At 44.8% G+C, this 13981-nt stretch overlaps 1 protein-coding gene across 1 annotated transcript in view; it reads left to right on the top strand.

Annotated features, from left to right (window-relative positions):
* LRMDA (leucine rich melanocyte differentiation associated) overlaps positions 1-13981 on the top strand; it is a 1013426-nt gene that overhangs the window by 579999 nt on the left and 419446 nt on the right. Inside the window, exon 5 of the mRNA XM_055325848.1 lies at positions 10162-10279. Within this exon, the coding sequence (XP_055181823.1) occupies positions 10162-10279 (118 nt within the window). The remainder of the gene's footprint in view (positions 1-10161; positions 10280-13981) is intronic.

Below are 13981 nucleotides of genomic sequence, written 5' to 3'. Positions count from 1 at the left end.
CTCATACAGCAATTTGGTAGCGTGGCAGGATACAAAATCAATGCCCAGAAATCAATGGCATTCCTATACACTAACAATGAGACTGAAGAAAGAGAAATTAAGGAGTCAATCCCATTTACAATTGCACCCAAAAGCATAAGATACCTAGGAATAAACCTAACCAAAGAGGTAAAGGATCTATACCCTAAAAACTATAGAACACTTCTGAAAGAAATTGAGGAAGACACAAAGAGATGGAAAAATATTCCATGCTCATGGATTGGCAGAATTAATATTGTGAAAATGTCAATGCTACCCAGGGCAATTTACACGTTCAATGCAATCCCTATCAAAATACCATGGACTTTTTTCAGAGACTTAGAACAAATTATTTTAAGATTTGTGTGGAATCAGAAAAGACCCCGAATAGCCAGGGGAATTTTAAAAAAGAAAACCATAGCTGGGGGCATCACAATGCCAGATTTCAGGTTGTACTACAAAGCTGTGGTCATCAAGACAGTGTGGTACTGGCACAAAAACAGACACATAGACCAATGGAACAGAATAGAGAATCCAGAAATGGACCCTGAACTTTATGGTCAACTAATATTCGACAAAGGAGGAAAGACGATCCACTGGAAGAAAGACAGTCTCTTCAATAAATGGTGCTCAGAGTCACCTTTTAGAGAGAGAACACTTCCCATGAAAATGAGGGAGCTTATATGGGATCCCAAGAGGAACTCCCAGAAGGCCCATAACTTTGTTCCATAGTTATGCCTCACTGTCCACCAACCACGTGCTTTGATGAGCTCTAAGGAGAAATGCTTGTCCTCCCCCCCTCTCTACTACTAAACCATGTGCTTTGAAATATCTGACCCAAAGTCACCTGTTTTAGGTAGACTCCTTGAGCTTACCAGTTTTACTAGACTTCTTTTATAATTTTCTTTGTTTATTTTGAGTTGTGTGTCTTCATTCTTGACTGTTGTTTTGCAAATGTTTTTAGATGATCTTTTCATATGTGTAGCTTCTTTCTTCATTATGATACAAGCTCTCATTAACATCCTCCCTGAATCACTGTGGGCAGGGGAGGGGAAAGAAGGAGGGAAATGTAAGGCAGGTAAGGCCACTAGATAATAAATTCGGAAGGATTAGGGAAAGAAGATAATGGTTTGAAAGAAACTTGTTCTCTTGGGACTCCTATAAAAATCTGTGGTGATCCATGAAGGAATGAAGTCAGTGGAGTTCATATTGTATAAAGGCAAAGCTGTAGGAGATACTGAAGGCTATTGAACACTGTATATTTTTAAAACATATACACAAAGACACAAAAGCTACAGCAGGAATCTGCTTATATTTCCTTATGGGGAAGCATTGTGTACCTTTAGCCTCATTTTCTAGGTTTCTTGATTAATTTTGTAAGGAGTCTGAGACTATTTTAAATCATCTTAGAATAAAACTCTAACCCTACTTTTTAAGAAATATATTAAGTCTTTCTTCATTATGAAGATTTTCATTTGGATGTGACCCTGCAGATTTGAATGTCAATTCTGTTAGGAGAAATATGATTAATATCCAGCAGGTGAAGAGTTACACATTTCTAAATCAACCTTGTAAGTTACTTAATCGCTTAGAACTTAATTTGCTTCTTTAACACTCTTATCAACTCTGAAGCCTTTAGGAGCCTGATTTCAGATATGAAAGGGTCTCTTAAAACATATTTTATCTTCTTGCAGTAATTTATAAGATGTGTCTTGGAGGGGTCTAACAAGTCCAAGAAAGTTCTTCTAGTCAACATTTTTAGAAAACCAAGCACGATTTAGGAAATTTTCATTTGACTTTTTTCTTTAGATTTCTGTGTTTAATTCTTTTTTTAAAAAGGATTTATTTGTTTATTTTACCCGAGAGAGAGCACACGCAGCAGGGGGGCACACGCAGAAAGAGAGAGAGAACCTCAAGCAGACTCCCTGCTGGAGCCAGCTTGAAAATTATTCTTTCTTCTGAGAAGCCGAGTGCTTATAGAGAGATGTATGGCCCTCTGGGTACCTCAAATGCCCACTGCCTATTTGGATTCAGACCCATTTGATGTCAACAAACACAGTCAACAAGCAAGGGATTATCCTTCAGACTCAATCCAAGTGGTGGACATTGGGTCCTGATCCTTCAGGGAGTGCTGGGTTCTAGAGGAGTGATTTATCTCGTGTCCTGGCACTGGCACCCACTCAGCCCGACCTCATTACTCCAGTTCTGTAGGGCTTGAGGGATGGGGGGCTGGGAAGGTAGTTTGTTCATGCACATATGGCAAAGTCGCCACGAGGAGCTGGATTCTAACGGCCACATAACAGCTGAAATCACACCTAGTCAGAAATACCCTAGAAAGTCCATAAATCACCCACAACAATGGCGAGATGCTCACGCTCTGAGAGGAACAGGAAGTAGGAACACTGGAAGGAACATTACATGTGTGCCCATCCAGTCACACATTCACTGCATGGCACATGACGGTTGAGTGGAATGGTAGGCCTATTCTCTAGCGAGTCTAAATTTTTTTATTCATTTTATTTTTTTATTTTTTATTTCTGGTTGACAAGCACTCTCACACTTACATTTGGATGAGATAAATGTACATATGATGTAGTTCTGTTCTCTGGTCTGTAAGCAGCCCTGCTTTCTTCATCTTGGAGTTTGTGCTTCATTTGCTCCTGAGAAATTTTAGGGTTTTACAATATGGCTGTTGAATCCAGAGTTCTTGTAGTGTTTGAGCTTCTACCAGGCAATGCAGCCTCCTTCTTTTTTTGCCTTTTGGTAAAATATTTTCCTGCCCCTTCCTCCTACAAAGCATGAGGTCTGCCTTCCTTCTAGCTGTTATCCAGAGCCTAATAGTAGGGCCTCTATGTAAATTTATGTGACATTTTCACTAGAAAATTGCTTAAAAAATGAATGATATTTCTACAGTTTACTGTTTTTCACTTTAAGTACATTTTCTGACAATATGTCTTCTATTAATCATTTAAGCAATAGTAGGAGCCTTAAAGGAGTGTATTCAGAAGCAAGAACCCATGGCTCATTTAGTGCTGTCTGAAAAAATTTCTTATTGATTGGCATCCTCTGTGGTTATGTGATGTAATATTTATAATATGTCACCCAGCCATACATCAAAACAAGTACGTCTGTTTCATTTCTCTGGGAGGTGTTGATTTCAGAGAGGTCAGCCCACTTTTAGGTCACGTTGTGGCCAACCACTGGAGCAGAAGTGGGAAGTGACTAGATTTATGGAGTTATTGGAAATGGCTTCACAGATGCTTCACTTTCTGCTGAGTCCTTCCTCCCATCCCCCAAGGTTACCCCTTCTCCTTCCTTCCTTACCCCCTGTGCACACAGTTCGATTTTCTTGGCACATATCCCCACCGTAAAACGGGCTCATTAAAACTGTATGTGAGCATGAACATACTACCAAGTTGTTGAGCGGTGCCCTGGTCCTGCTGGGGCAGGAGCGAACCACGCCTGGGGTTTTTTCTTTGCCATTCATCACAGTTCATGGCTGAGAAATGTCCATTGCCTTGTTATTATAGCAGCTTGAACTTGCCCATGCTTTGCTGTGTGTACACACTGTGCCACTCTTTTGGGAAGAATATTGAATGGAGGTGAACATGATAACAAGCAGCCTTCAGGATTTGGGAGGGAAGAGAGTGGTGAGGCAGAGCTTGGTTGGCTTGGGAGGCCGCCGTCATACTAGGAAACCACCTGAGGCCTCCTGTGGAATTCAACACCAGCCAAAAAATGAGTCACGTTTGGGAAACTTGGGTGCGCGGAGTGGTCTGTTTCTCGTCTTCCTTTGCAGTTCTTTTCTTTCTTCTTCCTGCAGAAAGGAAGTGAAAGTCAACAGTACGCAAGAGCTAGGCCTGGCTTCTCAACTGCAGGATTTGGTCTCATGGTCTCTTGGCTCTACCTCTGTCACCAAACCCTCCTGCCATTCCTTCATTCCCTCCTGCCACTCCAATCTCTGCTTGGCCTCTCCTTCCTCCTGCTTCCTCAGTAGGCCCCTCTGTATTTCTCACAACTTTAAATTATTTAAAACGTGACACCCTTCCTTTTTTCCCTCACAGAGAGCAGCCTGGGGCCTGCCCAGTGTCTGTAGCACTCAGCCAAAGGGAAGGAGGGAGGGACCCTCCGCAGTCTGTTGGCTGTCCCGGGCTGCCACCATTTCCCAGCCGAATAGGAGCTGTTAAACTTGTGGCTTACATAACCCAGCTAGCATTCTCCAGCTAATCTACAATCTGGGCTTTGAAGATCACAAGAAAGCAAAGGTCACGACCCAGAGATCAAAGTGACAGAAGCCCACAGAGTAATTGCTGGTTACCCTCTGTAGAGGGCCTTGCTCTGTCCTGTGGGTGTATTGTTTGCACGGAGACTTCAAACATGCTGCCGGTGAACTGTGAGGAAAATCAGCTGGCCTTTGCCAGTTGTCAGGCATTCATTAATGCTGTAGGTGAGCTCACCTCGGCTCATTAGAGTGAGATCATTGTCATCTCTCTGAGCATCTGGAGTTATTCCACTCACAGTGTTTGTTCATTACTCTTTGGTCTTTATTGACTTTTTCTCACAGTCCTCTTTTACCTGGAGGTGTGAGGGGGTGGTTATATAAGGAAATTGGAGTAATAAGAAAGGAGGCTATGGATGTGTTTATTGGAAATTAACTTGGAGGCACACAGAATTCAAGCAGGCTGAAGCTTAAGAGAGGCTGAGGCGTCATCTAGCCCGTTCTCCTCATTATGCAGATGGAGACACCGAAGCTCAGGAAGGTGGCCTGAACCAAGATCACACAAGCTAAATAAACCCAGAGTCTGGACCCTTTCCTCTACCCGGTCAGTCTCCACGCTTTTTGTTGTGAAGACCTCTCCTCTGTTTCATCTTCTCCCCCTTTCGTCTCTTTAATAAGCTTGGGTTTCCTTACTGAGCTACATCTCATCCATTGCTAACTTTTGACAATTAGTCAGACGCATTTAGCGGTTGATGAGTGCTTTTGATTAGCATGAGGTAACCAGTGTTACCAAACGGGGTTGAGGTAATGCAGGGAAAAGCAGAGCAGCTTGATATTTTGTTGGCGTGCTCACTCCATCCTGTTAGGCTTTGTGGATGATTGAGAACAGTTCCTGGGTGACCCGTTGCTGACTTCAGGGGCCCCCAGTGGATCATCAGTAGCTTGCACCATGTCTCCCCACCAACCCCCATGCCCGAGGGCAGTAAGGCGGCAAGAGATCATGGGAAGGATGGGCATTCCATGTTGCCATAAATGGAAAGAGGTAGGGAAAACCTCCAGGGGACCCTGCATTCTGATTCCCTTTAGGATCTGGAAACTTGGTATTTCTTTAGTAGAGTCTCAGAGGAAGAAACATGGTAGCCAACCGCAGGAGCAGACACTGGGGAGCCGTCTTGGTGTTTCTGTGATTGTGTGGTGTTCCCGGGGAAGCAGCCAGCACCCCCTGGGGTAGCAGTTTGAGCAGGAGGGAAGAGTGTCCTCCTCTCCCTATGAAGTCTAGATGAAAAATGGCAGAGCTTTGGGATTTGGGCAGAGAAAATTGATTTGGGAGCAAAACACAAACAGAAAAGGCCCTCTGCTCTTCCTTTTCTCCCCCTGCCATGTAGGTGTCTCCTCAGAGGAGTCCTTTAAGAAAAGGGAGCATGCCATAGGAAAAGAGAGAGAACCTGCAGGGCTCTGTGTGCGGGTCTCACTTTTAGAGAATCTGCTTTTAGACAGAAACGAATGATGAGCCTTCGTACACGTTCCCAGCATCCCAGATTTCTTCTAGATGACCTCACCTTCCCCATCGCAGCCAGAGCGCCCCTGACTTCCAGTGCCCAGCCCCAGGGCTTTGGCCCAGCCACCTTGGGAAGGTCAGGAAAATTAGAGTCGCCCTCAGGAGCTAGGGACGTGAGACTCAGAACTTAGACCGATCTCTTTTCATTAAGCAGGGCCCTGGCTTAACAAGCGGTTTTATAAATCTGAAGCTGTCTCCGGGTGTCGCAGGATTTATAGACGGGGGTTTCTGCCATAAAGTGGTTTATGATGGCTGCCTTCTGTGTTATTAGTAGCTGTCTCTTCCTTCAACCATTGCTGTTTGATAATAGCCTTAAAACACCCAGAATTACTTACCTGCAAGCCCCATTCCCGATAGCCCCTGTTGACAGTCTGAATAAGTTTACTGCCCTTTTGTTGTACTTTACCTTCAAAACAAACTGATTGAACCATCAATAGCTCGTGGAAGCTGACAGAGGCATGTCATCTGGACTAGCCCTTGTGATTGCAGGTTATCTGGGGGAGTTAGCCTTCTCGCATTGTTAACTGAAGTGTTTTATGTACTATGCAACTTTAGGATACGGCTGTGATAACCCCAGTAACTAAGTAATACATCACGGTAAAGAGATTTTGGTGCAACAAATAACCCTGGATTAAATTTACAAGGGTTGAATTGATATTGTAAAGGCCTTCATTCTGTGGCTCCGGGAATCTTCGGTTGTATTTTTATAGCAAACTTGTATTATACCCGGGATGGAAGCTGCAGCTTTTGACACCCTGACACGACCTAGAACAAAGGGAAATAGATCTCCCAAGCCCGGGATAGGACATGCAGACAGAGAGCCCACTGACTTATCACTTGGCAGGGGTGTTTGGAGCTAGTTGCAAACCACCAAGGGGCAGAGAGATGTGTTGGAGGTGGCCGCCCTCCGCGCCCTCTGTACCAGATACGGGGCATGGCAGACTGGCAGCAGAATCGGGAGGGAGATTCCCTATCATGTCACGAACCTCGTAATTCCAAAGATGTTATTCCTCATGGTGTTAATTTTATTTGGACAGAGGCTTGCAGCAGGACCAGTGGCATCAGCCTCGCCACCCCTGCCTGGGAACTTGCTAGAAATGTGTATTCCAGGCCCTACGACAGATGTAGGGAATCAGAAATTCTGGGGGTGAGGTCCTGTGATCTGTGTTTCAGCAAGCCAGATTCGAGGGGTTGCCGATGCCCTCTTAAGTTTGAGAATGTCTGTGCTGGAATCTAAGCTCCTTGAGAGCAGGGACCTTGTCTGTTTTGCCAATCACCTTATTCTCTGCACCTGGCACAGTTTGTGATGGGTGGTAGCAGCTCAGCAATTACTGGTTGTGTGAGTGCACGTATGAAGACGTCTCTGGGGGGGATCTTTGGACCTGGGCTGAGTCTCAGGCTGAGTTATCTGGGCCAGGCCTTCCTGATGTCCCTCACACCTCTCCAGGCATCAACCACCTAGAAGCCCCAGATTGGCCGTGAGGATGGGAGCCAAGTCAGCCCTAGTTTCAGGGATGAGTGGCAGCCTATTTCATGGGCTGTTTCTTCGATTGTATAAGAAGAGTGCTCTGAAAACAGCAGCTCTTTGTCATCTAACATTTTTAACTAGCTTAAAAGCCAGCACCTCTCTCTCTCTCTCTCCTTTGATTTCAGGGCTGTGATCCAAAGTGGGGCAAAATGACAACGTGCTGTCTGTTGTCATCATGGTTCCTGCCAGCCCCGTGAAGACATCTTTCATTCCATCATTAAACATTGGCTGATTTTCTAATACTGATGTTTTCTTCACCTGAATATTCATCTTTTCCCACCCTACACTTAGTGGGTGTCTTTACTCCTCTGAGCGTCACTCCTGACATATTGTTTCCGTCTGTACATGTCTTTATTTGAAAGAATCTGTTGTCATCAAGACTTTGCTGCTATAAGCAGAAGATGGAAGTTTTCTCTGACACTGACTGAGGCCAGTGGGAGTTCTACTGGAGGAGAGAAGTTCATCTGAGGCTTTTTGGAAACTTTCTGATTTTGGAGGAGGCTAGAGGGTATTTGGAAAAGGAAGGGAGAGGTTCAGGGAGAAGTTGGAAAGAAGAGAATAGATTGAGACTAGGGAGGAAGTGGACAGTCCAATTTCTGGGACCTCAGATGTTGGGGTGGCCATTTCTGGGGAAGAAAACTGTACCTCAAAAATAACTCAAGAGTCTTGTCACTTGAAAGAGTATTTTGACAGGAAGCCGCTAAGCTGTTTTCTCTGGTATTTCAGCAGTCAGCCAGATCTTTGGGCAAGTATATGGAGGCCACCTGGTGACGTGAGACCTCTAATGAATGTGGGAGCTGGCCTCCGGTGCCCAAGGCTCCTGTGAGGAGGGGGGCATGCTACACACTGTAGGTCACATTTGCACTGAGAAAAAGCTTGGTGCCTAGGGTTGATTTAGGGTTTGGTTCTTTGAAGATCATCACTTGAGATTTCTTGTTTCTCCTCTTTTTCCTCTAGCCATGAGCTTTCAGTCATCCAGTGTGTGATGTTTGGTCCCTTTCTCTGTGCTCCCAGAATTGCTTTGTGCATAACTCCAATCTCAGCACTTAGCTGTGTGAATTTCTACTGTGTCTATTTGAGTCTATCTTCCCCATTACACCGAGAACCCCTGTAAGAGCAGGAATTGTGTTGTAATCACCTCTCTATACCTGGAGCCTGGTACAAGGCAGGTGCTCAAGAAATATTCATATAACTGAAATAAACTTTATTGAGTCTAGTCTAATGCTACTTCTTGAAAGAGTATGAGGATGAGAAAAAAAAAATGTCCTTGCCTTTAAGAAGCTTACAGGTGAGGACATCAACTGAACACCAATAAAATGAATAAAAAACGTAAAAAAAAACAACCAAGCGTTAGATGGTATGGTGCTCCCAGTATATCCCGGGAGTACAGAGAAGGAAGAAAACAGTGTGGTCTGGAGATGCAGGAGAAAAGTTCATGTGGGTTGGGATTTGAAAGATGAGTAAACACTGAGGAGGCTGAGTATAGGAAGGAAACGCCAGATTCCAATGGAGATAATCTACTGCTCTTGACATTGGGTACTTACCTCTTCTTCCTAAGTGGGACAGGGTCTAAACAATTGTTCCTTTAAGTGATCAAGTATGGGGGCTCGACAGAAATCATCTGGGTTGATAACTGTCCCTGAGGAAGCGGAAGAATAGGCAGGTGTCAATGCCTTTTATATATTTATTTATATGTTTATATATCTATGCCATGGCCACGTGGATCTTCTCATCAATTCCAAATATACCTGCCTAATATTTTCTCACACAAGTAGCCATTAACTTATCCTTGGAGGCCATGATGGACACCAAAGACTCTTTCTGGGGGGAATTTGCATTAGTATTTATTGGGCTATTAAATTAATATCTCCTAGAGGGACACCTGGGTGGCTCAGCAGTTGAGCGTCTGTCTTTGGCTCAGGGTGTGATCCCGGGGTTCCAGGATCGAGTTCTGCTTTAGGCTCCCTATGAGGAGCCTGCTTCTCCCTCTGCCTGTGTCTCTGCCTCTCTTTCTCTCTCATGAATAAATAAATAAAATATTTTAAAAAATCCTCTAGAATCTTATTCTTCTTGTTTTACCTTGGTAAAGATAATCGTCATCATGCCAGTGTGGAGGTAACTCAGGGATGGTCCCTGTTTGATTCTTCAAGGAAGCATTTCTCAGCTATGTGTGCTCCTATCTTCTATCCTGAAGTCATCCATGTTATCACAACCTGTGTTCTAGTTATTGTCCTGGATGGCCAATGTCTTCCGTCTTAGTTTCAAACTGAAGATTTGTTTTGTTTTAAAGATTTATTTTCAAGTAATCTCTATCCCCATTGTGGGGCTTGAACTTACAGCCTCAAAATCAAGAGTCACGTGCTCTACCGACTGAGTCAGCTAGGCATCCCAAAGATTGCTTTTATCTAAGAAATGAGAGTTATGACCCACAGGAAGGCAGTGACACAAATGGTACAATTAGGTTGTAGATTAGTTTCTCTGAGAACTTTCTGCATGGCAAAGAAGCTGGGCCCATTTCCAGAATGGAAGGGCAGGGGAATACAGGATCCTCCTGGCTCATCCAGGTGTGTGTGTGTGTGTGTGTGTGTGTGTGTGTGTGTGTCTATATTTGAATCAAGAGCAATTGTTAGTGTGTATTTTTGAGGTTTAGTTGTATGTGTGAAATATAATTATTTGGATTTCTGCAAAGAGTGATTGTTCATTCTTTGTGAAAGAGAAGCAGCAACCAAGATCTAAACTTCTGAAGACCTAATGATGTAGATCCCTTAGCCTGAGACAAATTGCATGGATCTTTGAGGCCATTGCCTACCCTCCTGAGTTGTCTCTGTTTTCTTTCAGATGCTTTGTTCTGCACAAGCTGCCCAATTTGAAGTTTCTGGATGCCCGGAAAGTAACCAGACAAGAACGAGAGGAAGCTTTGGTCAGAGGGTCATTCATGAAGGTGGTGAAGCCCAAAGTAAGCTGCCAACTTTCTGGTCTTCACAAGGGATTTATGTCTTGCCCTACTGGTTATTCTTTGAGCACAGAGGACCTTTTTCTGTGTTTGGAATGCAGGAGAGATCTCCAACCAGGGTTTTATCCGTGGATACGCTGTTGGCCTAGCAAGACGTAGGACTGGGAATAAATTGGGTCTTCCTGCGATCTATCTAAGGGGACCTCATTTGGAAGGTGATTTCACCCAGGTGGCTCTTTTACCAATAAAGCAGCACCATATACAGCCCAGTGGTGACATTCTGGGGGGCAGATTTCAAAGTGCCTTCTTGAAGATGTTTCATTTACAAGGTGGGGTCTCTACAGGTCTGTTGCTGAGAAAGGAAAAAGAAGAAAGTCTGGGGCATTTCCTTTTCCTCAGGAGGGTAGGACTATTCTAGTAACCCAGAAGGAGCTCTTCTTTCTTGGGGCCCTAGTGGAGGTAGGGGAGAGTGATTTTCTTCTGTTCACAGGTATGAAGGCTCAACAGGTCTTGGAGATATTATTAGTGGGAAAGGCCTTTTCTTCCCCCCTGACAATGTGACCTGGGACTAGCGTATCCTCTCTAGATGCAGCTCTCCAGAGCTCTTAGGAATAGTTTTACTGCCCTTTCCTTTATCAACTGAGTCTGCATTGAGGCCATGGAAGTGCATATGGTGCCATCTTCGTGACAGTACTGATAAGGCAGGAGATATATGGCTTTGAGTCTTGGATTCAGAGTCAAGGAAATGTTTAAGGATGTGGAAAGTCATCTCTTTGGGAGGAGTTGGGATCCTTCTGTGAAGCCCAGGGCTAGGGAATGGACCAGATGACCCCTGATGACCCCTTTCAAGGTCCATCACTGCCCCAGAGCCCAATGGAGCTACCTAGGGCCCCCCTTTCCTGTGGGACCCTAGCTTGTTGTGTTGAAAACATTGGCCCAGAAATCCTGGAGGTCTAGTTTGTCCTTGCCTATTGACTTAGAGCACCTTGCACATGCATTGGAAATGATTAAGAGGGAAAGAGAAAAAAACAAACAGAACCAAAACAGAAAAACGAAACCTCTTCCATCAAGTTGCTCAGCTGGCAGCAGACCTCAGGCCACTTTCTCTCCCTGAATCCATGAGGTGCAACTTATTTCCCGTTATGCTGAATAAAATTGCTAACAGTTGTGGAAATATATGATACGGAGGGTATAATACTGGCAGATAAATGTATTGTTACCTGTTTCAGCATGTGGGAAATTAATTGAGTGATTCGTTTCATAGCTATTAAAGTGTTAACAGTTTTCCTTATCGAGGCAGAGATTTGATGTATTGCTCATGACTGCCTTTAGTTATTCCAGCTTTTGTAATTTTGTCCAAATGAAATAATTTATTTCTTGGCCTCCATTTTTTTTCAAGTTAAAAGATTCCAGAGGCAGCCAACATCGCCAAACAAAGGACAACAAATGAACTGTTTATAATACGTTGGGTTCCTGCCCATTCAACATTTTCCACCCTTACGTCTCCTGCACTTTATAGGACAGATCAATATTTCTCTCCTGCTCCCCCTGTTCCCGACAGGGGAAGCTCTGTGTTGTCACAGGAAATCTGAAGGGGCACCAATTATAATACCCATCATGGTTGTGTGGGGTGCTCCATGTGTGCTCACCATGGTCCTCAGGCTCTGTGTGTACAGATCTGGGAGTCCTCAAATCACCCTGAAATATAGGAGGTGATAGAGGTGGGATAACTGAGGCCGAGAGGTGTTCATTGGGCAGCCTGGCTAGGAAGAGCTGACAATGGAGCTTTCCTGGTGTGTCTGCCCACAGAGCCACATCGTTCAACTCAGGTCTTACCTCTGGAGCAAGTGAGTCGAACATTTTCCCCCATGCATTTCTCTGTTCGAAATAAGAACCTCATAAGAAGGCCTAAAGGAAGAAAACAGGTAAAAGCTGAATTGCTCTTTTGGAGTAAAGGGGGCAACAGGGACCGAAATCCCCGCTGGCTTTGGAAGCAAGTGGGTATGGCTCCTTAAAATCCAGTAGGAGCTGGCTCTGAGTCATTAACAGCATCAGCAGAAATGCTCTTCAAAGCTCCAAATTACTTTCTAATCAATTATAGAATTAGCTTATGTTTGTGTGATTGACTCCCACGTCTTTGCTAATGGTATTAGGCTTAAAAATACCCATTAATTATTTGAGGAGAGACAGACATAACTCTGACAAAGCATGAGGATCTTCACTCCGTAGCTTTCTGGAGTGTCACATGATTTTCAGACTGGAGAGGACTTCAGAAATCACCTGGTCTGAGCTCTCATTTTGTGGGTGAAGGAACCAGGTGGGGATGGAGCTTCCTTCCTATGGCCCCTACAGCCCGGCAGAGCTGGGATCAGAACCCAGGGGCCTGGGCTTCCAGTTGGGTGCCGTATCTATGCCATGATACTTCAGGTGCACCAGAGGCCTTCCCTGGGTCTTGCTCTCATAGCAAACTGTATGCTTCTCTTGAACGCCAGGCGATTCCCTTCGGCCTGGTTTCAGAGACACGCATTGGTACTTCTCTGGCAGATAGAAAGAGGCCAAATGAGCTTCTTGCTGAATTAGTAAATTGGTGTTCAAAGGGCTGGTTTTCGCCTGCTCACAGTGTGTACAGACATATGTTTGTTCCTGCGCAGGTGTTTATATTCGCTTTCTATCTCTGTGTGTGTATACATATGTATGTTTGGGGGGTCTGTGTACACCCGGAGTCGGCTTCTAAGTGGAGAGCAATTTACTCCCCGTGAATTGCCGACGCTGTGCTGAGCACACTTGGTGAAGCCCTATTTTTCATCACAGAATCGGGATCTCAAGTTGGCTTCTGTCCTTTCTCAGGCAGCAGTGGCCTGTTGTGCTTATTCAGCAGAATGCTCTGATGGATGATCAAGGAGGCCGTGATTTGGGGAGCTGTTTTCATTTTATTCCTGACATAAAGTATTTGGGAGAATGGAAAATGCCTCTCCAATCACAGCCCTTGCCTTGGAGGTAGGGAACAGGTGGTCTGGGTGTTCTAGGCTGACGCAAATGCAAAATCATCCAGGAGCTAATAAACCCCCTATGTCACAAAGGTTTGATTTGGTACCCGGCAGGCCCTGGCGCTTGAGTGCAAGTTCGCCCTAGCCTTCTCCCATGATGACACCTGCCCCCTTCGTTGCTGCCTTGTGGCTTTTGTTGTTTAAAGGCTGCTTTCTCTCCGAGAGCTCTGATAGTCCTCTAGAAAGACACCATCATTCATTAGGGAAGTGATAGCTAAGGCTCCAATTGACTCCTCCAGTCTGGTGTGTTTATGTTGTTAGCTAAGGAATCTACAACAGCTAGGCTTTGCTCCTTTCCTGGAACTTTAAAGAAAATAGGTATCTTTTGCAAATACTGGCCCCTGGAATCATGCCATCGTCAATGCCAAGGGCACCAAGCTGGACGCTGAGAAGGCGGAGGCCCCCAAAGAAAGGCTTCTGTGATGGCAAGGCCATGATCCCCTCTCACCACATCGGGAAACATAAATCAAAGGGGTGCAAGGCCTGTCCAGGGGGGTATGCATGGCGGACATGCCAGCCCTACGCATCAGACAGTTCAAGAACCCGACAGTCAGAATTGCTTAATTATGTCCTGGCTTTGTAATTATTCATCCCTGTTCTGGCAAAGAGTACAGTTGTCATTTCTTTGACATAATTATTTAAAGCTGAGCCCTCTTGT

This window comes from Nyctereutes procyonoides, unplaced genomic scaffold (genome assembly GCF_905146905.1).
Source record: "Nyctereutes procyonoides isolate TBG_1078 unplaced genomic scaffold, NYPRO_anot_genome, whole genome shotgun sequence".
Lineage (NCBI taxonomy): Eukaryota > Metazoa > Chordata > Mammalia > Carnivora > Canidae > Nyctereutes > Nyctereutes procyonoides.
Note: the sequence above shows the minus strand (reverse complement) of the source record. Positions and strands in the feature narration are given on the sequence as shown.